The 23461-nt window shown below is 39.9% G+C and overlaps 1 protein-coding gene and 1 long non-coding RNA gene across 3 annotated transcripts in view; one reads left to right on the top strand and one right to left on the bottom strand.

The window, feature by feature from the left end:
* Positions 1-9144, bottom strand: part of PPP2R5C (protein phosphatase 2 regulatory subunit B'gamma) — a 73231-nt gene extending 64087 nt beyond the window's left edge. For both annotated transcript variants that reach the window (XM_042879314.1, XM_042879394.1), the window contains exons 1-2: positions 9061-9144; positions 7628-7693 (exon numbers count right to left, since the gene is read on the bottom strand). In XM_042879314.1, coding sequence (XP_042735248.1) covers positions 7628-7693; positions 9061-9087 — 93 coding nt within the window. In that variant the 5' untranslated portion in view covers positions 9088-9144. The remainder of the gene's footprint in view (positions 1-7627; positions 7694-9060) is intronic.
* Positions 9145-22173: 13029 nt separating this feature from the next.
* The window catches only part of LOC122180878, a 397042-nt gene continuing 395754 nt past the window's right edge, over positions 22174-23461 (top strand). Inside the window, exon 1 of the long non-coding RNA XR_006179255.1 lies at positions 22174-22231. This is a non-coding gene — a long non-coding RNA (uncharacterized LOC122180878). The remainder of the gene's footprint in view (positions 22232-23461) is intronic.

Here is a 23461-nt window from a genome sequence, read left to right as displayed (position 1 = left end):
ATTTGACTGCAGTCAAAATTGCAGATGTTGTACCATCCTAGAGTCTCGCAGGTCTCTCAGATCAAGCAATTTCTGTGTATCAATTCACCAGCCTTAATCGAAAAACACTGAACAGATACACTGAAACTGAGAATGTTGAGTTCTATTTTTTAACAGTAACTGCTTGGCAATAGCAACAGTTCTCACCCTAAACTCCACACATTACAATTGAGCTCCTTCCTCTGAAAGCAGGATACACTGCCCCTCACTACTGTCTCGCCTTCAGATATACAGTCATCAGTACGCTACTTTGAAGCTAAAGCACATGGGTAAATACCTGCAGTGAACGGTTCTACCTAATACTCTCACTATCATTAGTGTGCGTAAGGTGTGCTGTCCTCGTTCCTTCAGGCTAGCTTCTGCAAATCCTCAGGGTACTCTATTATTCTCCACTGAGGAAAAAAACCATTGGTTCCCTGCCTACTTTTGACTAAACCTGCATTTTTTTTTAGAGCCTTTTAATTAAGAGGTAGTCTTCTCTTGGGCATCAGTACATATTCTGAGACTGCAGTGAATGACAGCCCACCACCACAAGTATGCATTTCCATGTGGCACATCCTGAAACACTTCATGATTATCTTGAGATTTTTCTCAATTGAAGATCAACATGCTTTCCAACAGGACATTAGAAGAAACTTGTCATAGTAATAAAGGCAGCGCTCAGATCTACTCAGAGAGTCTGCAATAATTAAAATTCATGCCCACAGCTGGCAAGGCATTTGTTGTGGAGCAACTAGGCATGACCTTAAACTTCAGCATCTGCAGAGACTCGCTGCAAACCACATGAATCTCAACATTTGCTCTTAAACACCTAGACAAATAAAAAGGGACATTGCTCCTTCAACAAAGCAGTTAAAGAGAAGCAAGGAAACAACACACTTCAGGGCACCATTTTTAATGGCAAACAGCTCTGAAGTTTTTATTTAATTGAAGATTTGCACCGCTGTGTTGTTATTGTTCACTAGTTTCGTCAGCTCAAGAACATTTGGACAGGCAACGTCAGAGGAGCCTCTAAAGACCGTGCTTCTGGTGCTGGCAGCTTTGGTTGGTCTCTAACAGACTGCATTGCGACTTCTGTTCTTCCTTAAAAGGATTATTACCAGAATGATGCTTGGACAGCCCTGCTAAAACAATCCTTGCAGCTGCCCTTCCAGCAAGTATGCTCATTACTCCTAAAAAATCTCTCAGTAGTCAGGATGTACAGGATAGTGCAGTGATTTTATCAGCTTGTTTTTATTTGCTAACATGGCACGAGCTGCACCATAAAGCTTTGAAGATCCACGGTATCGCATTGATAAATGAAAAGATTAGCTTTTCAACTGGGTAGTGACAAAGTTTATACATTTCAGCACAGCAATAAGCATTCACTGAGTTACACTGAGGTGCCCACGTAGGAGCTCTGATTCTGCACGTATACAGTGCAGCATTACTGCTAGCTGCTCTTTATGAATAACCCTGGAGTGCCACTAGTGATTCGTCAGACCTAACATGAAGTTTGTTGACTGGCCTCTGTGACTGGGAAGTTCCCCACAAACAGTGAGTCTTCACACTCAAACAGTGTACTACAGCAGGTTTTATACACAAATCATTTTAAAGGAACGATCCAAATTGCTGAAACTTCCTTGCCTTTCTTGCACACATTTTTCAAAACAGAAAGCCTTGCTTGTATTTCCTGCTAGATACTTACATGCAGCTCAAATTTGATCTTCTAAGGACTTGTATCATTCTAGTTTTGTTGCAATATGCTTGCCTTGCAACACATCAAACCAATGCTGACAATTGCAAAAGGTGTCTTCGCTCACTGAACTGCAACCTTCAGATTCTTGCATTCTAACTTGACATCCATAGCTAAGTATCAGTAGCATGCATTTGTTTCCGTTTCCTCCTTCTAAACCTGATTTTTTAACTAACTTACTCAAACTGCCTTTGTTTTTGGTCAGTGATCAGATCTGCAGTCTGAGGTTGCAGAGGAACTCAACTCCGGCAATAGCAAAGGGGTGCCCATCAGCTCAGACCAGGCTTACTCATGCTGGCTTTTGTCTGCTGAACCACCACCAGCGAGCACTTGGTGCTTTGCAAGCATAAGCAGCGAGGAAATATTTGTTTCTTAACGCATTTTCTATAATGAAACTTCAAAGAAACAAATGGCCCAGAAAAGTCAATCTTGTTATCTGCAACCATCAGATAATTTAATTAAAAACAGATAAGGCCCTAAGTATTATTTCAGAACATTTATAAAAAAAATATAGAGATGAAGAATCTGTACAAATGATGGCCTGGTTTAAATTACATTAATTCTCATTTTCAAATCTTAATTTCTCTTCCAATGACTTTCGATTTTCAAAAAAAAATATCTAAGGAAACAACCTACCTTATTTGTTTTCCTTCAAACCTGAGGGCTCTCTCCCCACAAACATTCACACTACATACACACACACACACACACACACACACAAAAATCACATAAATCCATCTGCATTAAGACCCAAACCTCCTATAGTCTGCAGTAAATTCTAAGTAAAGCTGCTGATGAGCTAAAGCTACTGTATATACATATATATATTTTGCTTTCCCAGTGGCGTCTGTAATCTTGTGTTCTTGAATCTAGTTATAAATAATTTTTCAGCCCACAAACTCATACTGAAACTTCACTAAGATATCAATACATTTGGAAATAGGAACTGAGAAAATTTTTTAAAAAATTGCAAGGCTGCTTAACAGTAACAGACAGTGCATCTTCCCAGGTTTTAACATTAGGACACTTCTTCATATCACCTCTGCTAAGATATCTACACTACATAACTAACGTCACTTCTACTTCTCCTCTTTCCTACATATTATTTTTAGGAAAATTAGTAAACTAACTGAAAAGTGATTGCTGAGAGTTGGTGGTAGGGCAGAGGCACGGATCAGTACTTAACAAGGTGATTTTTCGTTGGTTTTTTTTTCAATCTCAAAATTGGTTTCTACAGTGGTTATCACCTAACATTTACAACACACTGTCAGTAAATCAAGCCATTTCTTGCATGGAAAGGGAACTGGCCAACAGTATATATTTTATTACATTGTGTATGAAAAAATAGAAAAAACCTTTGAGTACAAAGAAACCAAGCAGGACAGCAAATCAAAGCAGTGATAATAGGTAACACACACACACACGCATTACTCAAACCACATTAGCTTTCTGTTTGCCAGCAGAAGAACTTGAAGACAGAATTATGATTTCTGTTCTTCATTGTTCAAAGTCACCAAGCCAATATTCTGTTAACCAAAAGTAGCTTTTCCCTGCTACAAACTATGAGTATCCAGATAAAGAAATGAATGAAACTATGAGTTCAGAAGGTTTCATGCCTTCTCAAACGAGTACATTAGATCTAGAAGCTCTCATTGTCACCTGTTACTGTGATGTACAAAGGGTCACCAGCTACTCCTGAACCTCCCATCTCCCAGGTGAACCCCAGCCATCTGTCGTCCCAGTGCTCCCAGACCATTCCAGTGCAATCAGTTCAATTGCAACACCAAGCAGAGAGCAAAACTATGATCCAGACAGTGATCCATCTGCAGCTTAAATGCACTCCAGCTCAGGCACGTTAAGTATTAGAATCACTCTTGGTGCTTGCGATTTTGCAGCTACAGCCAACACCGATGTCAACCAACCTGTGTTCCCTGTAGCAGCAGATAGCATCAGTAAGAAGTGCAAGTTTTAGCACATACATTCCCACAGGCCAAATACAGAAATAAGAGTCTATGTGGTTCAGATCTTAACTTTCTTTCCTGTGGTTTGTACCTGAGAACTATTAATACAGTATTGTAAGAAACATTTGAGTTTTTTGAAATTAAAAAAAAAAAAAAAAAGGCTTTTGCTACACAGAGGCAATGATAACATCTGACAATCACTTACTGCTCCTTCCAGAGAAACTCACACTGAAAGTAACAAGAGGCCGACTTGGAAGATTTGTAACAACCCAGCTACAGGCTGACACAGAACCAGAACTACCATGATAGTGAAACAACAGAGGGAAGACCTGTTTCTCTGCACTCAAATGCAGCTGACCCTGCATTACTGCTGTTTAAAGTCACAAAACAACTTCCACACAACTGTGTGTAACAGAGCTCTGGAAAAAAAGCTTATTCCCAAGGAAAGAAACATCTGTAAAGGCCAGCGTCCTCACAGGGAATACATCCACAAGTTACTCAGTGCTGGGATAATCACTACCCACACCTGGACATTTCTCTTCATTGTGTGTTCTGATTACAGCCTTTGGTCATTGGTAAACAAATCCCAGAGTATTTTATCAGAGTAAGTCTCCATCCCTTCAGAGTGCAACCATACATAACAGATTGTTGTTGTTCCCAACCTGAAATACCCTGGACTAATTACTGAAGTATAAAGTTACTCCTAACGGAATAGATTCAACAGTTCTGCCAATGATTTACCCCAATCCATGTTTACTAACAGGCAAAAAGAAGCTGAAGTCGGACACAAACTTAATCATATTAGCTTTTCTCTCAAATGTTCAAGAAGTGAACAATATGTAAGACTGGGAACTGGACTCACTACATTTGGTTACAAACAGACATGGTACCCTCTCCACCCCTACATGTACTGCACAGCTCTGGTAGCTCCAGTATTAGAGAACAGAAGGATAATTTAAAATACAGAAGTCCTCCCACCCAGGTGAGTTTAAACAGGGCTTGGAAAAAAAAATGACACAAATTTAGATAATATTTAAAAAGTCAGTTAAATCACGATAACATGAAAACAATTTTATACAACATCCAGTTAGGCAACGTTCTAAGCTACATACTGGCTTAAAGTAAGGATGAAAAAACCACACATCTCCTCTATAACTGAAACTAATTTCTAGCAGCTACTAACCACACAGAATACCAAGCAACGTAGATCTGTGGTCTTATCTAGCACGGCTTTTTGTATTACAGCAAGTAACCAAGACACAGGTAATAGGAGAAGAACTAACTTTTGTTTTTTTTTTTTTCCTTAAATCTCTATTTGGGGGGAACACAGGAAACAAATAAATGGGCAAAACGAATCTTGTTTTCAAATACAATGACAATGAAATCCTTTGATACGTAAACAAAAAAGTATTTATTCCAGTAGATCACTTGCACACTGCAGCTACTGTGGAGCTTCTATACATACTTGTGTCTCTTTGTAAAATTCAGCAAAGTACACAAGTACCAGCTTAAGTCCTTTACATCGCTCTTCAGCAACTGCATGCCTACCAGTAAAGCCTGGTATGATTTCAAAACACTTCTCAGACTTGCTGGGTAGCTCCACTCAACCAAAATCTCATCTCCCTGACCACAAGACAGAAAAAGCACTCGTTTATTCCTGTGAACTGTTGAGATCCACTTATATCTTCATCTACAGAAGTCCAAGGCATAATGAATTTAGCCGAGTGTTATAAATTTAGTTAGGTGTTTATAAATAAAGTATTTGTGGGATGCTGCTGCTTGTGCTGTCCCCTGTTCTTTGTACAGCAGACAGTTTCTAGTCTTTACTATCTGCCATTTGCATTACATTCATCTGCATTAAATTCATACCCATTAAATATAATTTTGCTGAAAAAATATGACACAAACCTGTGTATTTCTAAACCTAGAGTCCACAGCAGTTTCTTTAAAGAGCCATGTTAAAACACTGGTACAAGGAAACAAAAGGACAACCTTTGTTACAGAAAAAAATCCCAAAAAAGCCCATATCAATAGTATATTCCAGAGCATTGCTATATTTGCTGTTCTACACTTCCTTATGCTAAGGAATAGTTTCCCTTCTGCACATCTAAGTGTCAGCTAACATACACTTTGGTTACAGCCAGCCACATTAGAATGCAAACTTCATATTACTACTTGGGTGCAATTACCCTATTAATTAAGTTAATGAGTGAGGCACTGAGGTGCTCAAAACTGTCTGGAGGCTAAACAATGCCCACTGGGAATGACAATCACAGTATATGCACCAGTCACAATCTCAGCAGCACATGGGTCCCTTTCCCACTCTGCCCCCACTCACACAATAACAAAGCATCATCACAGACTTAAGCTAACTGTACTTTCACATTGGAAAGGCCAACTGAAACAGAAAAATGCATGAACGTATTCTGTAGAGATTAATCTCTTTCTTTTTTAATATTCAAAACATGGAAAAGCTTTATCTGCAAATACAGAAGGAAAGGAATCTAGATGGGCATTTTCAGTTAACGTTTAAATCACACTACTAGCTCCAGTGGCAGCTTTACACACCGTCCTTGAAGGACCAAGAAAATCAGTTCTGGTCTCAGCAGCATGTCATTCAGAAACACGAGAAAATGAGTTCTCAACCAATATGTAGCAAAGGTACCAGTAATCACAATCCTTACAATTGCACAGGAACCAAGATTCAAGTCAAAAAGTAATACTCTTCTTTTTAATGCCATAGCAATATACCATAACTACAGAACACATCATGTTCATTTGCACTGTTATGAACATTTACACTCTGCTACTGTCCTGATCTCATTCCAAGAGTTTTCTCTCCTAGTAGCCAAGAAATCAGCTCTTTCCACAGAAATTCAGTCATAATTTTTTTTGCAAGTTAAAAGAAAGTTTGTAAGTTTTAACGGTTATATCATCTGATGTCAGTAGCATATATCTTTCTGCACAATAAATGAAAACTCATTTGCATCAGAAGGAACAGACTTCTGCAAGCCAAACACTTCCCTCCCCTCCTGTCCATCCCCCACCCCCATACACCAGTAATCACGTGGGGATTGGAAAAAATGGTAAAGCTGGATGAGCAGCAGGACATGCAGTTTAGAGGATGAAATATACAAACTTCTCAGCGTGGCATTTTACGCTCAGGCTGGTATTAACTGTAAAGTAAATAAACGCTGGATTTTCTAATGAAGGAAATCTAACAATTCTGGGTTTTCAGATTAATGCGAGAGAATGGGAGCGTGTCATGAGTTAACTGAGTCCTTTCAAATAACTGCACCTTGCTGGTGGGCAAAACAAACAGCAATGCAGAAAGAAAAAATACTGCAGCAACAACTGAAAAATCAATTTTAAAAAAAAGCAATACTCCACTGTATACATATATACAGAAATTAGGTACAAAAAAAAAAAAAAAAAAAACCAATCTGGCAGCCTTTGATGAAGCATAAGGCCTCCCGACAACATAACAGGTTACTGACAACTGGCACAGTTTATCAAAAGTTTTTGAGAAAAGAGCTCCAGAAATCACAGAGAATGATAAAAACCACAATGAGCTGCTAGAAGACAAGTTCCAAACCTCAGAACAAGACTAGAAAATAAGACAGATGTACTCCTCACAACCAAAGAGGAAACAGATGAGTGATTAAGACCATAGCAAGCACAGTCTCTCAGCCTGTGACATAAAATTAACTTCCTCAAAAGCATCTTCTCTTAGAGCACTTTTTAATCAAAGACCAGGTCAGTAGTTCCCAGAACCACTTTTCTCACAGTCACCCATCACAACAAAACTACAACCATCTAGAAAAATTCCAAATGTTTTTCAGAAGTCTTCAGAAATTTGCCTGGAAAGATTACATGCTTTAGTAATACTTACTTCATGTTCTTGGTTTTCTTGTCCATCTTTGCCACTTTTTCCACTTTTGCCCGATTTTGCAGGTTCCTGAGAAAAATTTCAGTCTCAGTTATGTTAGGTAGATTTTAAAGTTGAGATGTTTGCTTTTTATTCAACTGGGTGTATTAAAACTGATAGGACCAGCAAGGATGTTGTTTTACTGGAAGACCTTAACACTGAACTGTCATTCTCTACAAAGCTGCTTTAAAGATTCTCCATCTTCAGGAAGGTTTTAGAGTTATATTTATGCCTCAGAATTGACCAATAAGGTGATTAGATATAGGCTTTTATTATTTAGCTTATAATAGACAAAGAACGCAATTGATTAGAATCACGTCTAAAAATTTCACCTTGCTGTCTTTGGGCTTTAGCCTCAGGAGTATTTACACTTAGTTCTGCCTTGAAAAAGAAGTTCTTGGAATATACATTTTATACTTCATTACAGTGCCTGTTCTAGATGGTCTGTGCATGTAGTTTTAAAGCAGACCCAATGCTCAGATTCTCTACTCCCTGCACTGTACCTGTAGCTTTAATCAATCCACAGCCTCTTCGTGAGACTTGCTTTTCTAAGAAAACCAAAGTTTGAATGCATTCAGTATGACCAGTGGCAAGGATATCGGGGGAAAAAAGTTAAAGCCCAAAAGCAACGTGAGTCACAATACCCATCTAACTTCAAAACATTACCAAAAAGCTAAAAAACAGGCAGAAGGCAAACAAAAAGGCTTCAGTGGGACAGCAGCTGGATGAGACAGACTCTATACATCACTGCTCTTGCTCTTCCCTCCTTCCCACGACGGCTAATCACCTACCACAGAGCGCAACCCAGTTAACTTCATGTCGGATTTACAACTTTCCTGGTACTTCCACTTGCAGGAGCCCCTTCCGGGACTGACAAAACAACCGCTCCCGGTCACCGGGGCGGAGGGGACGGGAAGGCCCCGCTGAGCTCTCGTACCGATTCCCCCGGGCACAAATTCAGCTTACAGCCGGCCCGGGACGGCCCCCCGCACACCCGGAGCCGCCTCTCCCCGCTCACTCTTCCGCCAGCTCCGCTCAGCGCACGCTTCCATCCCCTCCCTCCTCCGCACACCAAACCCACGGCTTCTCCCCTTCCCCCGGCCGCCCCCGAGCCCCGCACACCGGGACCCCCGGGGCGAGACGAGGCCGGGACCCCCCCCTCCACAGCCCCGGGCTAGGCCCCGCGGGGGGACCGCCCCCTCCCCAGCGCCCGGAGGCAGGCAGCGCGGCCGCACACGGCGGCGTGCGGGAAAGCCGCGTTCCCCTCAGCGGCACGGAGCTCCCCGCCGCCCCTCGTCTTGCCTCGGGCCGCTCCTCCTCGCGGGGCCTCTACACCCCCACAACCTCCCCGTGGAGCTCGACCTCCCCCCTTCCCTCTCCGCTTCACCCCGCCTCACTTTCTCCTTCTTGTTTTTATTCGGCATGGCCTCTTCGGGCGCCGCGGCCAGACACGCGCAACCCCCGGCGGCCCCGCTCGGCGCTGCGCCCGCCCCGCGCTGCCGCTCCCCCCCCCCGGCTCCGGCGGCGGCGGCGACGGCGGCCTCAGCCTTCCGCCCGCCCCCTTCCTCCGCCGCCGCCCGCGGAGAGAGGGCAGCCCGCCCGCTCATTGGCTGCCTGCGTCACGTGAGCGGCTGCTCCGTAGCGTCACCTGGTGGGCGGGGCGTGCGGTGTCTTCCCGCCTCCCGTCACGGTGCGGAGCGGCGGTTGTCTGGGCTGCGGCCCGGGGGCGGACTGGCAGAGCCTGAGCGATCCGCGTGCCGTTCCCGCCATTCCCCTGAGGGAAGTGAGCCGAGGACTGTGCCTCAGCTCGTGGCTCGTTGGGGCCCTCCGGAGCTCCCCTCTTTGATGAGGGGTAGCCCAGGGGGGAAGCCAGCGTGCAAAAGGGGAAATAAATACTTTTTAAAAAGTTTACACATCTGAAGCATGCTGGTCCTTAGTGCAAATTCACTTGTCATCTGTTTGAGGACTTCCCTGTATGCTTGCACTACACAGCCTGTGTTGCATTAGTCTTTTCCCTTCTTTGTTTTTAGGTGCTGAGGTACATGTGTGTTTTTTAATGATGCTCATCTGTACCAGAGATATTTTTCCAAAAGCAACTCTTAAATCTCTCAAAAGTTGGAATGGAAAAATCAGAATGACCTCAGAGAAAAGAAGTTGTTACAAATTGTAGTTACTGTGTGGCCTCACTAAGCCCCAAATTACTGTCAGCTGAGGGAAGACCATGGTGGTTATTAATCCTCCTAAAAACGCCAAGACACGAAACATTTAAAATTTACATTGGATGTGCTATTAAGTGCTAACTGTGCTGTGCTACTAAAGGACTGAAAAATTGCAACTTTACAAACAGCAGCAAAAATGAGAAATCCATCTCATTTCTTACTCAGCCCATGAATATCAAAGCCAGCACTAGCCAAGACCATCTATCAGCTGTCCTAAGTTGGAAGGGATGGAGAAGGATCATCGATCCATTTATATTCACCGTATTTGAACACGCTGCTTTTGCTGCAAAGAGCAAAGAACTTTCCTCTTTTCCAGGCACTGCAAAGAATTCTACTGACTAGGGAGAGCTGTGTCCTCTTGCTTCAGTTCCCTTCCTCTCTGCGCTTCTTAAGTGGTAGGAAACAAATTATGTCTGCCTCTTATCCTTTCCTTAATCTTCTCTGGTTTGAGGGTTTAGAATTAAGGTGCCTTTATCACTGCTAAGAACCAGTCACAAATGAGTTACTACTACTAAATAGTAAGTAAATACAAGAAGAGAACATAGATTTTGAACATAGTAAGAGACAGTAAGAGAAACAAATCTACCTCCATCTGTAATTTGGAAGTTGATCAATGTATCTCCATACATTGATCAGATTTGTATAGCTGAGGATAAACTCCAAAGATTCCAGTGGTTTGTTCAATTCCAGTTTCATAGAAGATTAAACTACTCTTAATTTCCAGCTGTGGTGTTCCTGCCTCACTCCCTTGCACTGATGCTAGTACTGTGCAGCCCCTTAAACTGGTCTGTATGCTAAAATGCTATGGGGTGGTTGGTTGTTGTTTTTTCTTCCCTTGAACAAGCACACCACCACCTGTTTCTGTAAACACCAGTGCTGGCCGAAGGAAGGGGGTGGAAATATGTGGCGGGGGCGGGATGTGACCTCAACAGCCTAGATTTAGATCAGTTTAAGCAGCTTAATGAGTTTCTCATTGGCTCTTGGCCTCCTTTGTGCTTGCTAGTGCTCATAGTTTTTTCCAAATAATGGAAAAAACTCTGTCAGTATCATTACCCACCTACTCGTGAATAGCAGGAGCAAAAATTGGCTGCTTATTTTGCTGTTAGTTGGGAAGACCTTGAATCGATACGTCAGGCTGAATACAGATTCAAGAGATGGCACTGACTCAGTTAACATTTGGGAAGTTTTCTTTGTGACCACAGATGTAGAAACTCTTATGAAAACTTGACTCCCCCTCACCTCACTTGCTAGGGAAGGAGTCTCATTCACCAGTAACAGAAAGCAATTGTATTTTTCAAAGCTGACTTTATTGTATGAAATAATCAGTGGGCGGGGGTGGTTTACAAGAGGAATAGTTCCATCTGTATGCTCTAATGTCTTTGCAAAATCTGAGAATAAGAGGAGTGATGTACATTTTCCTGCAGTACTGAGATGAAATCTTGTTTTTACTATGGTGTTACATCACTGTAGGCCTCATTATTCAGTTACTGAATGGTATTAAACATGAAAAGAAAGTGATGTAATACGTGTGTGAATATGACTTTATTAATATTTATATTCACTTCTGTACGTGCTTCATGCAAACTAGATGTTTTCAAAAACAAGAACAGACTCAGACTCATTAGGCTATCTCTGTAATTAAATCAGTAAAAGCGAATGCATGCAGCAGAGCTATCAATTTTTATTTTTTATTTTTACTGTATTGACAGAATTGTTTAAACACACAAAAGTTAAAACACAAAATAATGTATTGTATAAAGCAGCTGCATAACATTTCATAACCTGAAATTGGGCCGTGTATCCAGCACAACAAAGGGGTAATATTTACATGGTTAATCCTTTCCAATTGTGCTGGATATTCTTTTTAAGTTTCTTCTTTATTTTTAAATTCCTTTTTAAAGGTTAAGCATTTGTGCTCTGTCATGAGTTTACTGAACAGACCACAGTCACTGTGACTGGGACAACACCTTCCATTCCCAGATGTATAGCGTGACTGCTTTCCAAGCACCATCTCTTGTTTAACTGGATGTATGCAAATTCAGCTTGCTAAAATGGCAGGATACTAACCGAGCAGGGAAGATAGGAGACAATGAGACATTCTGCCAGTGAGCTGTTAATTTGGCTCAGCTGAAACTATGCAACCGCACTTGTGGACAAGGTTTGAGAAGCCAGTGAACTGTCATCATTACACGTAATCGTCAAACACTGACAGACTGTTTCTCAAAATGCTTCTTTATTGACTGTAGCAGATCTCGTCTGTTTTCTGGCACCTTTTCTGGCACGTTCGAATGGAGAAATGAAAACTCAAGCACCAGTTGCAGTGAAGAGGCTGGACTGGATGGATTGAAATTAAACAGTTTTTCTAATCTTGTGTTCAGGCTAAACTACTAGATCTGGTAACTTGCCTCTGAGGAGTAGTGAAACTGCTGTGTTGATCTGGGGGAATGAACTACTTCATCAACCTTGAGCACCTGCAGGAGACTCTGCTTCTACACAGTCTAGCATCAAAAGCTGCAAAGCCGCTATATTCCACTTCAAGGGAAAGCTGAAGTGTCTTTCAGAAACCTTCTCTAGTAGATGTATTCACACACTAATAGATGTATTCTGCTTAACCTCAATTACATAAAATAGCACTTGGACTGTTCTCAAGCTAAAGGGCTGAATTTTAGTTCTTTGCAGTTCTGTTACTGTCTGTTAGTTTTAGATGCATAGCTGTCACATTCTGCCCTGTTGTAAAAGTTACAAAATTATTTAATCAAGGCTGTATAGAGCTCAGACTCCTGAGCTGATGAGTAGCAGATCAAATTTCAGAACTTTTCACATATTGCAAGATAATATTTCAGCATTGCCTGTGACCACGTAGATACAAATAACAATTATTGGCATCGCTTGCACAGAACCAGAATTGCACACTCAAAACGTTAAGAACCATAATGAATTGATATAATCATATGTACGTATAGTAGTGTCAGTGTTAGATGCCTTCTAGCTGTAACGTTGCTAAGGTTGCTGGATACTTTTGTAAAACTTGGACTGGTCAAAAATGAAAAAAAGTGCTTGTATGGTTGATTATACCATGTGGATCGCAGCTTTAAGAATTTTCAGTGACTATATGTAATTATATCTGCACTGAAATACATAGGTTGCTCTGAAAGTAATGCCTCCTATTTATTTCTGTGGAAACTACAACAGATGCAAAGAGCACAGTAATACTACTTGATAGAGCAAATTCACAGCTACAAAACACTATTTTTTTAACTTAGACACCACTGTTAGCTATGCATTTTCACCGGCAATGAGCGAGAACCTGCATACTATGCTCGTCAAAATCTGTATGACCATCTAAAATGTGATTTGTCTTTCCTGTTGCTGTCAGCACTGCCAAAATGCACCATCCACCACCTCACTGTGCTCACATATGCTATGTGGTCTCCATAAACATTCAGTAAACATTAATAAATGGCAATGGGTGCTATTTTTTTTTTTTCATGGAGAAATTTAGTGACACACCTTTGCTTCATAAACACTTTCATGCCAGATGCCGTTTTGTCAGACTGTCCATCTGTTGCCATCTGTCATGTGGTAGCAAAATGTAATGGAATACTGGTGGGAAAGTTCAACCTTATATGGGAACTGTTGAGTCACAGCCTGAACCACTGATGGATTACCTGAGGAAAAGACTAGGTCAGCCATGGGAGCACAGCCTGTGACCTAGACCCATTTAAGGGCTGACTTCCACAGGGGAAGGATCTCTTTCTGGAGATCCCTCCTCCACAGTGGAGTGTCACTGTGAGCCTGAATCTTCAAATACAAGTGAGCTTTCCTTCTCTGTTTGTTTCATTCCATTTCACCACGATATTCTTTCCAACTGTAACAAACGTCTACTGCCATACCACCACTATCTGCCTCTGATGCTGTGGGCCAACATAATCAAATCAGAGGCATTACTTTCAGAGCAGCTATCATATGTGTAAGGTCCATCCAGGAGATGGGGGCCATGTACAAGACTACCTACAATGCATGGCTGAGACCCATCATGGAAGCCCAGTCAGGAGGTCATGCTGGAAGGGGGCAGGACAGGGCACAGGTACAGCTATGATAAAGCAGGCTAGATTTGCTAACCCAGTCCAGAATTTAAATGGAGCTCTTGGACCAGCTGGCAATGTTGTCCCTTATGACTGGTAACCAGCCTGGTAACAGATATTGTCAGTAGTAGCTATTGTCTGTATTCATTAACACTTTGATTCTGGATTTCTGTTAGGGAGAACTTAATCTTGAAAAAAAAAAAAAAAAAAAATAGCCAGCAAAAAACAAGCATGGAGAACTCACTTATGCAGAATGCCACTGAGGCATCATTGCTGAGATCCAGATGACAAACTATGGAGAAATAAGTATAGAACAAAAGCATCTGTTAACTTCTAAGGATAGTTAAACAAAAAAAATCCTGTTTGTTGCCAGTTTTCAGTATTTATGACAATCATTGGCTACTAAGCATTAAATTGACTTGAATATGGAAAAGTCAGTTGTTGATCAAAGTAATAAGCAGTTAAGTGGATGAACAATTTGTCTTAATCAGAATGGCGATTCCCATGAAGAGAGACTTCTCTTGTGTGCTAGTACCAGATTCCATAGAGATTGGAACTACAAAAATAGTAACATTAAAACACTTCAGTCAAATCACTGGATGTTCTTCTGTCTCAGTGAAGCAAATAAAAAGATCATAAGAGCAAGACTTTGGTGCGTATCATGCAGTCACATCTTTCCAGAGAAATAAACAAAGATGTGCAACTCTGCTGGTAACATAGATGACATTAGGATGTCTGCTTTCATGTTTCTCCTATTTTTTGTGGTTTTATTTTTAGCATTTATAGTGAATTGGGAGATGTGTTTGTAAATGTAATATGATCTGTTTAAAATATTGGATGATCCTAGCGTTCTGAGGGCATAAAGGATCGATTTATTTTTGATACTTCATCTCATTTTTGTGTCAGAGTTCTGTATCATAATGGTGTGCTTTGGTGCAATTTTTAGCAGCGTCTTTGTTGATTCCAGGTCTTTGCTGCATTAAGTGTAATGCTCCCATTCATCTATTACCATTCCCTCTTCCCACACGATGTCAAAGAAAGATTAATTTTGTATCAGATGAGTGAGACAACTAACATAAAGGTGACTGTATCTAAGACTCCTACGTTTTCATTCTTATCAAGTTTAAGTTGATATTTATGGAATGAATGAGGAGTCCCAATTAATTGCATCTCCTGTTGATGGCATGCAAGACTTTCTCTTTCAATGCTTCATGCTTTTTTTCTGCCTTTTTTAGGATTCAGTGTAGCTAATATAGCTATATATTTTTATCTTACTGTGGGAAGAGTTGAAAGACATACTCAGGAGCTATACTAATGACTTAACACTGTAAATTATCCCAGTGTAAAAAAATCCCCATGTAAATACCATAAATTTGTATATGTGTGAGGGTCTGATTCTGAGTATGCTCAGAAGATGCATACGCTGGATTTGTGGTCTGCTTCAGGATCAATCTATGTTTCCTGATAGAAAGTAAGGAGTAGTTTTCATCAATACAGCTTTTGGTTTGCTCCATGTAGAGCAGGATGTGTGCATCAACACTGCAGCCTCTGGAAGGGGCTTGTAGTATTCTGCTGGCCTTTACACAGCCTTTTTCAAATACAGGGGCACAGAATAAATACCACTTCTCTGCTACGCTCCCGTCCTGTGATCATGCCAGTTATTACTGTGTACTTTAATGTGGATAAAGTTTGTTTTCAGGGAGTATTTCCTGGAGCTACATGAAGATCTCTCAGCACCAACCTACCCTTCCATTTCTCTTTTGGCAGCCAGGGTGATTTCTGCAGTCAATATTTCCTTGCTTTCAAGGGCTGTGATAGCCTGGAGTCTTCTGCTACACAGACCCCTTCTTGGCATCTTGAAGCTTATCTTTGCATGTGGTACACCTGAACTATTTTTAAGGGTTCTGTAGCAATCAATACCTTTTCTTGTTTGTCCAAGAAAATGTGAGAAATGCTCCCAGCATACTATAATATTACTACTATAGTATATATTCAGAGAAGAATAATATGAAGGCCTGCCAGGCAAAAGGCTTGCAAGGATGATGTTGGAGGACTGGACCAAGTAGAAAGTGACTTCATAGTCAGACCATTTTCTAGTGATATGTAGCTGCTGGGTGGCCTCTAGGTTTTGTCTGTGAGGAAGCCTTGTAATTTTGCTCCAAAGAGCAGATGCTAACAAAGAGGACTGTGGAACAAAGCTTGTAATGATTCAAGCTTGTAGTGTTAAGTGCACTCAGAATCTCTGAACTTGTTATGCTGGGCTGGAATTCAAGGCTGTAGATTCTTCCTGACGGCAGAAGACTTTCACCCTTCTAGATTCAGTTTTTCAAAATAACAGTCAGAGGAATTTGTCAGTGTTAGCGAACCAGAATTTTTGCTTAGCCACATTTTAGGAGCTGGCAGCTTTGTTTTTCCTGAACTTGTAAAACAAATCAAACATTCTGAAAACAAATCAGATCGAGCAACTAAACACTGAAAAATGTTTATCAACACTGCAAGCCAGATTCTTCAGAATAGAAATATTAGGCAAACTTAATACAGATTTCTCTTCCATCTGTATTTATATCATGCTGTGTTCTGCCTGCCTGGCATGCCTGTGCAGTCTTTGCCCCAAAGTTAGCTTTGTTTTCATCTTGTGTTCAGTATTTATCTTAAAAACTCTATATAGATAGGAGTTGTATTTACATTTACGTCATCATCTCTTATGCATATTAGGATTTCTTTTGAAAACCAGACAGGTGAATGAAAGTACTGGGAGACAATAATGTTGATTACTAAGAAGTGATGAAACAAGGCATTTGACACAGACTTTTTTTCCTTCAAAGCAGACACATAATATTTATACTCGATACATTCTCTTTGCAAAGAGGTCCACTTTTCTTTTAACTCCTTTTGTTCTGTCTGCAGTTTTTTCTTATCCCTGAAGATGGCCTCTATTGGTGTAATCAGATCTGATTATTGCAACTGTTATTACAGATGATGATTTCCATAAAACAGCTCATGTCTCCAGCATGCTGTATGTATCTGTTTACGGATGGGATCCATATACATGTAACACTGATTCAGAAATCAATGCTGTGATCTGTTTTTCCATTCCTTTCTCCAGGGCTGTCAAGATAGAAGGCAGGTGAATATTAATATCCTTATGGGCAGCCATTTGCCGATCTTGTATTTTTTAATTTATGGAACAGTTGCACTTACTTCATGGGCTGCTTCATTTTTGTCTCAGAAGAACTAGCAGGTATTTGAGCTAAAGTTCACTGCTTTTCAACAAGAATCAAACAGGAAAATCCATGCTATTAGTATGTATGAGAAGCTGACAGGTAATTGTCCTTAATTCCCACAGCAGTTGAAATTTAACATTTCTATGTGAAGAAGGTAAAGCTAGTAAAGAAAATGAAGTGAGTAAATAAATATAAGACAAATAAAGAGACTTTTATTGCCACTTATGTGTAAATCCTACTGCTTACCCTAAGTTAATTGGATTTTTACAAATTACTTGATTAAGTTGTCTATGAATTTTAGTCCTGCTAAATATCTTAATATGTAACAGAAAGTAATTTTTTTAGATTTTTTTTAAAGATTTATTTGTATAGTGGAACCAATCACACCTTGTACCTAAAGGTTGAAGTATCACATTAGTAAGTCAATATTCTTTTCACAAAAAAAAGTTTGATTTTGCTGTGATATATGTATTTCCCTAAAGACACTGTTCATTTATAGTGGTACTCAACTGAAGTCTAAATTAACTGTATGCATATGTCTTTGTGTGCTTGAAGCTAGAATGAAAATGGTCAAAAGCTGTACACTTCCAAAGAAATTACTATGTATGCAGTGCTTATGCAGTGGTGTGGAGGCAGAGTCTCAATCATTGCTGTATTTCCAGTCCATTCAGCTGTACACAGGTCCTGACTCATTCACTGAGAAGAGATGAAGTTGTTCAGTTATGGTGTTGACAGTTTCTCTCCTTTGTATATTGTTGGCTGAAGAAACTAGCTAGCCCAACTGTTGCAGGCTTGAGTGAGCCTTGAATGTATATGGCAAGAACCTCATACCCAACTTTTTGATTATTCTGTAAATGTAACAGAGGAAGTGGATTTTTGAGAGGTGTTAAGTTCAGATGCTTTGTGTTCAAAAACTCTTTTTATGATCTAACAATTGCTACTGGTAAACACTTTGATGACTAACAAAAATGTCTTAGAAAAAGCTTGTGAGCTCAGAAAAGATCTAGGGTATGGGAGACTTGGATTCTATTTTATTTTGGCCATTGATTTGCAGTATGATTTTTGACAAATTGATCTCTCTGTGTTTCTTTTTCACACCTTTTAACTGTCTTTATCTTTACTGCAATTTGTCTCTATTTGTCTTAGATTAAGGAGAGAAGCAATCTTGACTGTGATTCTAATGAGTGATAGCAAATAATATTAAACACCAAGTACTTTTCAGACATTGTATTGAAATATTATTTGAATGGGTTTTGTATAGGTGTGCAATGATACAGATTAAAATGCATGTTCAGACATGTTTAACCTTGAAGGTTTTTTACGCATTCAGTTCTCTTTCATGCCTGATACAGTTTTAAAAATATTCTCATTAAAAATATTTTTGTATGATGCTGACCCTACTTCTGTTCTGAATACAACTCACTAAATATTCCTCAGGTAGCTACTGATTACTGCTATCCTTACTTCAAACATACCTTGATGGTATTTTTTCTTTGAAAAGAAAACTGGCATCTAAATTATCACCAGTTCTGCTGTGAGGTGCCAAGTGATATAGGCAGTCTTTGTGTCAGGCTTAAGGCCCTACCAATTTTAGTTGGATTCCATGAAAACGTAAGTGCAGTGAGCAGGGAAGAACAATGTGTAGTCAATTAAAAGCTCATGGAGACCACTGAACATGTACTTTTTTATTGAGAACTGTAGCTATTAGCTGTCTTCATTGACCTAGAAAAAGGAAGTGAGAATCACTTGATGTTTAACAATTTATTAATGCTTTTTTGACAATATAGATATATTGCATCCATTGCATCATGCTGAAAATTCATCTGCCTTGAGTGCACAAAGGAAAAACACACCATGTCCCTCTTAGCAAATTTTGTTAAAACAAAGTCAATCTTGTTAAAATATTTTTACTTCAGTTTTCCTGAGGTTTATTTTTCTGCTTTTTTTTTTTTTTTTTTTTTTTTTAATTAAAAATTTTATTTAGTTGTTGGGGAAAAAAAACCCCACAGATATAGAGACTGATGGAACAGTGAAGAAGAGTAACATGAACTAAGTTCATCTGTCCCAATTCCATTTGGGTCTGAAACTTACTTTTCAGGGCTGAACCTTTAAAGGCTAAAGGGTAGTTGAGTCTTCCAGCCTGCTCAGCCTTTACTTTGAAAACAGCATGCCAGCTTAGTTAACCAGACCTTACAGGAAAACTGGGCTTAGACCAACTATCACATATTGGCTGCTGAATACCTATTGAATAGCAACTTTCAGTTAAGAACAACATGAGGTGGATCTGAAGTAGTTACTCTGAGATGAAAAGCTATGTATCCCATTACGAGTCCCTTGAGCTTCTCAGTGTCCGTCTGCCGATTTGAGAAGAAAACATCATTAATAATGTATTCACAGCTTGTGCTCTGGCTTTTATGTTGCTATTAATTCTTCCAGCATGAGCTATCTCAGTATTGTTTAGCTTCCTAGCTCTAAGATGTTACAAGCTATGGCAAGCTACTTAGTATTTTCTATTTCAGAGGATAAAAGGAATTAAAACATATGATGCGGGATTAAAATGGATCCGTAATTATAAAGTTGTTCATTTTTTAGTAAGACTCCATACTACATTTGTATGTTTTAGCACTGCTTTAAATACTGCATAAACGGGGGAATTTGAGCAAAAAAAAAGTGACATATAGATTATTACAACTAACACTACCTAGTTCTTAATCATACAAATCTTTTAATGCCATAAATTGAGTAATGTAATGTTCTGAACTTAAGGAGCTGACAAAATTGTTGTAGCTCCATGGAGGTGAATAGAAATGTCAGTGACAGAATAATTGCCAAAAAAATCTGGACATTATTTTGGACAGTATTTTAATATTTTTAATTAGTAGCTCCTCCAGGAACAGTTAAATTACTGCATTGGAGTCTAAGTTATTCACACATAATTTATAGCCTTGTTTTGGGTAGTTGTTTTTTTTTTGTTTTCAAATTGCTTAACAATGTGATTAGAAAGTATATCAGGATTAAAGCCTGCAGCCAAAACAAGACAATATTGGCTGTCAGGATTTAATTGTCTGAAAGTCATGCTCTTTTGAAGTATTGATCTTTCTCCTTCCTTAAAAGAGATAGTTTGTATGTGCAAGGAAAGTAGTTGGCTGCCTGGGAGAAAATAGGACGCAAATGTAGTCCTCGCTCCAAGATATTTGCAAAATAAAAATTCTTTTTAATCTCTGATTTTTTATTTTGGGAATATCAGGTGTTATCACTGGCCAAAATACTCCAGGGCTTGGCTGTTTATCTCTGTTGATCATCTCAGTGGTTTTCGTACCTTTGTGGCTTCAAGATGCCGCATTCACAGAACGTGGGGATAAAGGAACTGGAGCTAGGAAACCAGTGTCTGCAAGATACTGACAACAGGAACTGGAGGAGGTTGCTGCAGATTGGTCTCCTTGCTGCTCTGACTGCTCAGCACTGGCTTAGGGAACTGCTGGGTCAGGGCTTGAACTGGTGATTGAGCACCTGGCAAAAGGATGTGGCAGGCCCAGGGAACACGGGCAAATTGCTTGCACCTGTGCTGTTCCCCACATGATCAGAAGGGGGGGGGTGGACCAAGGGTGGAACCACCCTGGGATTGTATAAGGACCAGCCACTGATGGCTGCTTCTCATGAAGGAGTGCTCTGTAGCTAGGGATATTCTTCATAGGCTGGATGAGTTCAGTTTTTCTTCCTGTTTGACAATTGGCCTATCTGTGATTACTTTCCCTGACGTGGTGATGAACCTGTCAGAAGCAGTTTTGCTTTTTCATGAGCAGATTGTTTGATGTAGTCAGGAGGATAACAGCAAGAGTATCCAGAATTTAAAGATAGAAATGGTGTTCTTGGAGAATATCTCACAGGGATTTGGATGGGAGAAATCAAACTTCCTTGGAAAGGAATTATCTGGACCCATCGCAGGGTTTCTAGTATTTCCCTAGCATTCTGCAGAGGTAGTAGAAGAATGAGGACTTCTTAGGAGTTATGGGGGCATCCCCAAGGTGGCATCTTGTACAGCTGAGTTTCTTGAAGATGTGGGAAATCATATTTTTCCTGCCTGGGAAGAATAGCTTGCTGCATCAGCTGTGGTGTGGCTACTATTAATAGCACTGAATTGCACCAAATCCACTAAAGAAGCATTAAGGAAGGAAAATAAGATGCTGTTTTCCCAAGTTTAATCTTCCTTTTCCTGCTGAAATAATGATGCGTACCATGGCCCACATACCATAGTCAAATTAATGGACCTAATACAAAGATTTAAAGAAAAACTGAGAGAGTGTTGCTGCATGGTTATTAAGAATATGGGGCATGGAGGTAGAGTTATATTATGGTTAACAGGTCTAGGATGTCAAAGGTAGCTTCCATCAAGTTCCATCTTGCCATGCAACAAAGATTACACTTAACTTTTATACTTGGCAATGAGAACCACTTGCTATTACAATGGCTGGTTGCTGTGTGTAAACTTACATGACCAAATGAAAGCAATTCCACCCATTGGAATGTGGGATAATATGGAAGACTTGCAAACATATATAAAGAAATTAGGAATGAATGGGGCCATTTATGAGGAGGACTTTGGAAGTCCTACCCTAGGTAAATTTACAGCTGGGATGAGAGATCTAATTCTGCAACAGCTACAGAGCCTGCACACACAGTGAACTGATCTATGGAATTCCGTGTATTCAATATAGAACGTGTTGATTATATGTATAGTAACTGAAATGTTTAGGTTCATCTCCAAATGTGCTCAATCACTGCTCTGCTGTGAAGGGGTGGAGAGTAAGGGAACTGTTAGGTCTTGGCTTATGCTGGTGATTGAGCACCTGGTGAAGGGGTGCGGTGGGCCCAGGGTGCACAGGCAAATTGTTTGCATGTATTTTCCCTGTGCCATCTGAAGGGGTGGAGCCACCCTGGGCTCTCAGGCAGGCCAGCCACTGAAGGGAATTGCATCTGTTGGACCGAGGGTATTTTCTCTGTGGGGGTGTTGCATAGTTAAAGATTCTTTTCATCGTTTGGGTGAGTTATATTTTTCTTTTTGTGTATAAGTGTTGGTCTACCTGTGAGAGCTTTGCTTGGTATCACCAAGAACGCGTCAGAAGTTATTTTGCTTTATTTTTATGAGCAGAACATCTGAGATCAAGGCTTCTGTGTTCTAATGTCATCCTTCTGTAAGAAAGCTTGAACAGTTTGTAAGCTAGTTGTGCTTTGATGTTAAACTGTTATGGTTTTTTTTCTTTTAGTTATTGCTCACTTGAATTCTGCAAGTGAAACAAACCAGGTCTCGTTCTTCCAGCATAATTACACGTTCTGTAGTACACTGTTAATACAGCTGTCTTATTCAGACAGATACTTTTTTTTCTTTATTTAATCAGCCGTCACTGATTCAGTGATGTAGTCAATCCTGAAATCCTGAGTTTGGTTGTTGTGTGTTTGGTTTTTTTTCCTTTTTTTTTTAGTTAAAGATAAGATGAGGAATAAAGTGGAATATGAAATATTCTTTTTATTCTTCAACCTATACAAGGAATATCTGAACTAGGAAAGCAATTGCAGCTCTGACTCTAAAAATTAAAGTCTTCCATAGTCACTGTCAATTGGAGTTTGTACATTATAGTGCTCTTCCGGAAGCCAGGAGATTGAAGGATGAAATACAGAAAAATCATAACTTGGGTTCTTGCTTTTCTTACCAACTTTGCTGGTTCTGTTGTAAGAAAAAGCCAGCTCAGCCCACTGATATGCTCCAGAACCTGAAATTCTCTTTTCCTTACCCAAACAAAAGCTAAAAATACTTAATGGTGTTTGAGAATGTTTCATAGATCAGACTTTAGTATCTCTGACACTTTGCGTGGTTTCTTTTCATGTGGGCTTTTGGTCATTTCTGTAAGGATCATTTGCCAGCAGTTATCTGTTCTCTGTTGCTAATGTTCTTTCGAAAATGAAACTAAATGGGCCTGCACACTGATGCATTCAGCCAAGTGTCCAGTTAGTACAGACACTATGTAGTAATAGTAATAACTTGGGTAATCACAGACATGTGTTCTGGCATGATAGCTATTTATTTACATACAAAAGTTTCATAGAAAATGAAATTCACTTATGAGAAAATCAGAACTAAGCTTAAAGTTAATTTTAGCAGTCGAAGGGAGAGAAAAAACTGATCTGAATAAAACAATGCATAGTATAGGAGGTCTGATAGACTGAATGTATCTGTTAGTGTTTGAAGGTCACGTGAACTTTATTGCTTAAATA

Source organism: Lagopus leucura, unplaced genomic scaffold, assembly GCF_019238085.1.
Source record: "Lagopus leucura isolate 7727_CA_CO unplaced genomic scaffold, USGS_WTPT01 Super-Scaffold_1, whole genome shotgun sequence".
Taxonomy (NCBI): domain Eukaryota; kingdom Metazoa; phylum Chordata; class Aves; order Galliformes; family Phasianidae; genus Lagopus; species Lagopus leucura.
The sequence above is the reverse complement of the archived record's forward strand: the minus strand, read 5'-3'. Positions and strand labels throughout refer to the sequence as shown.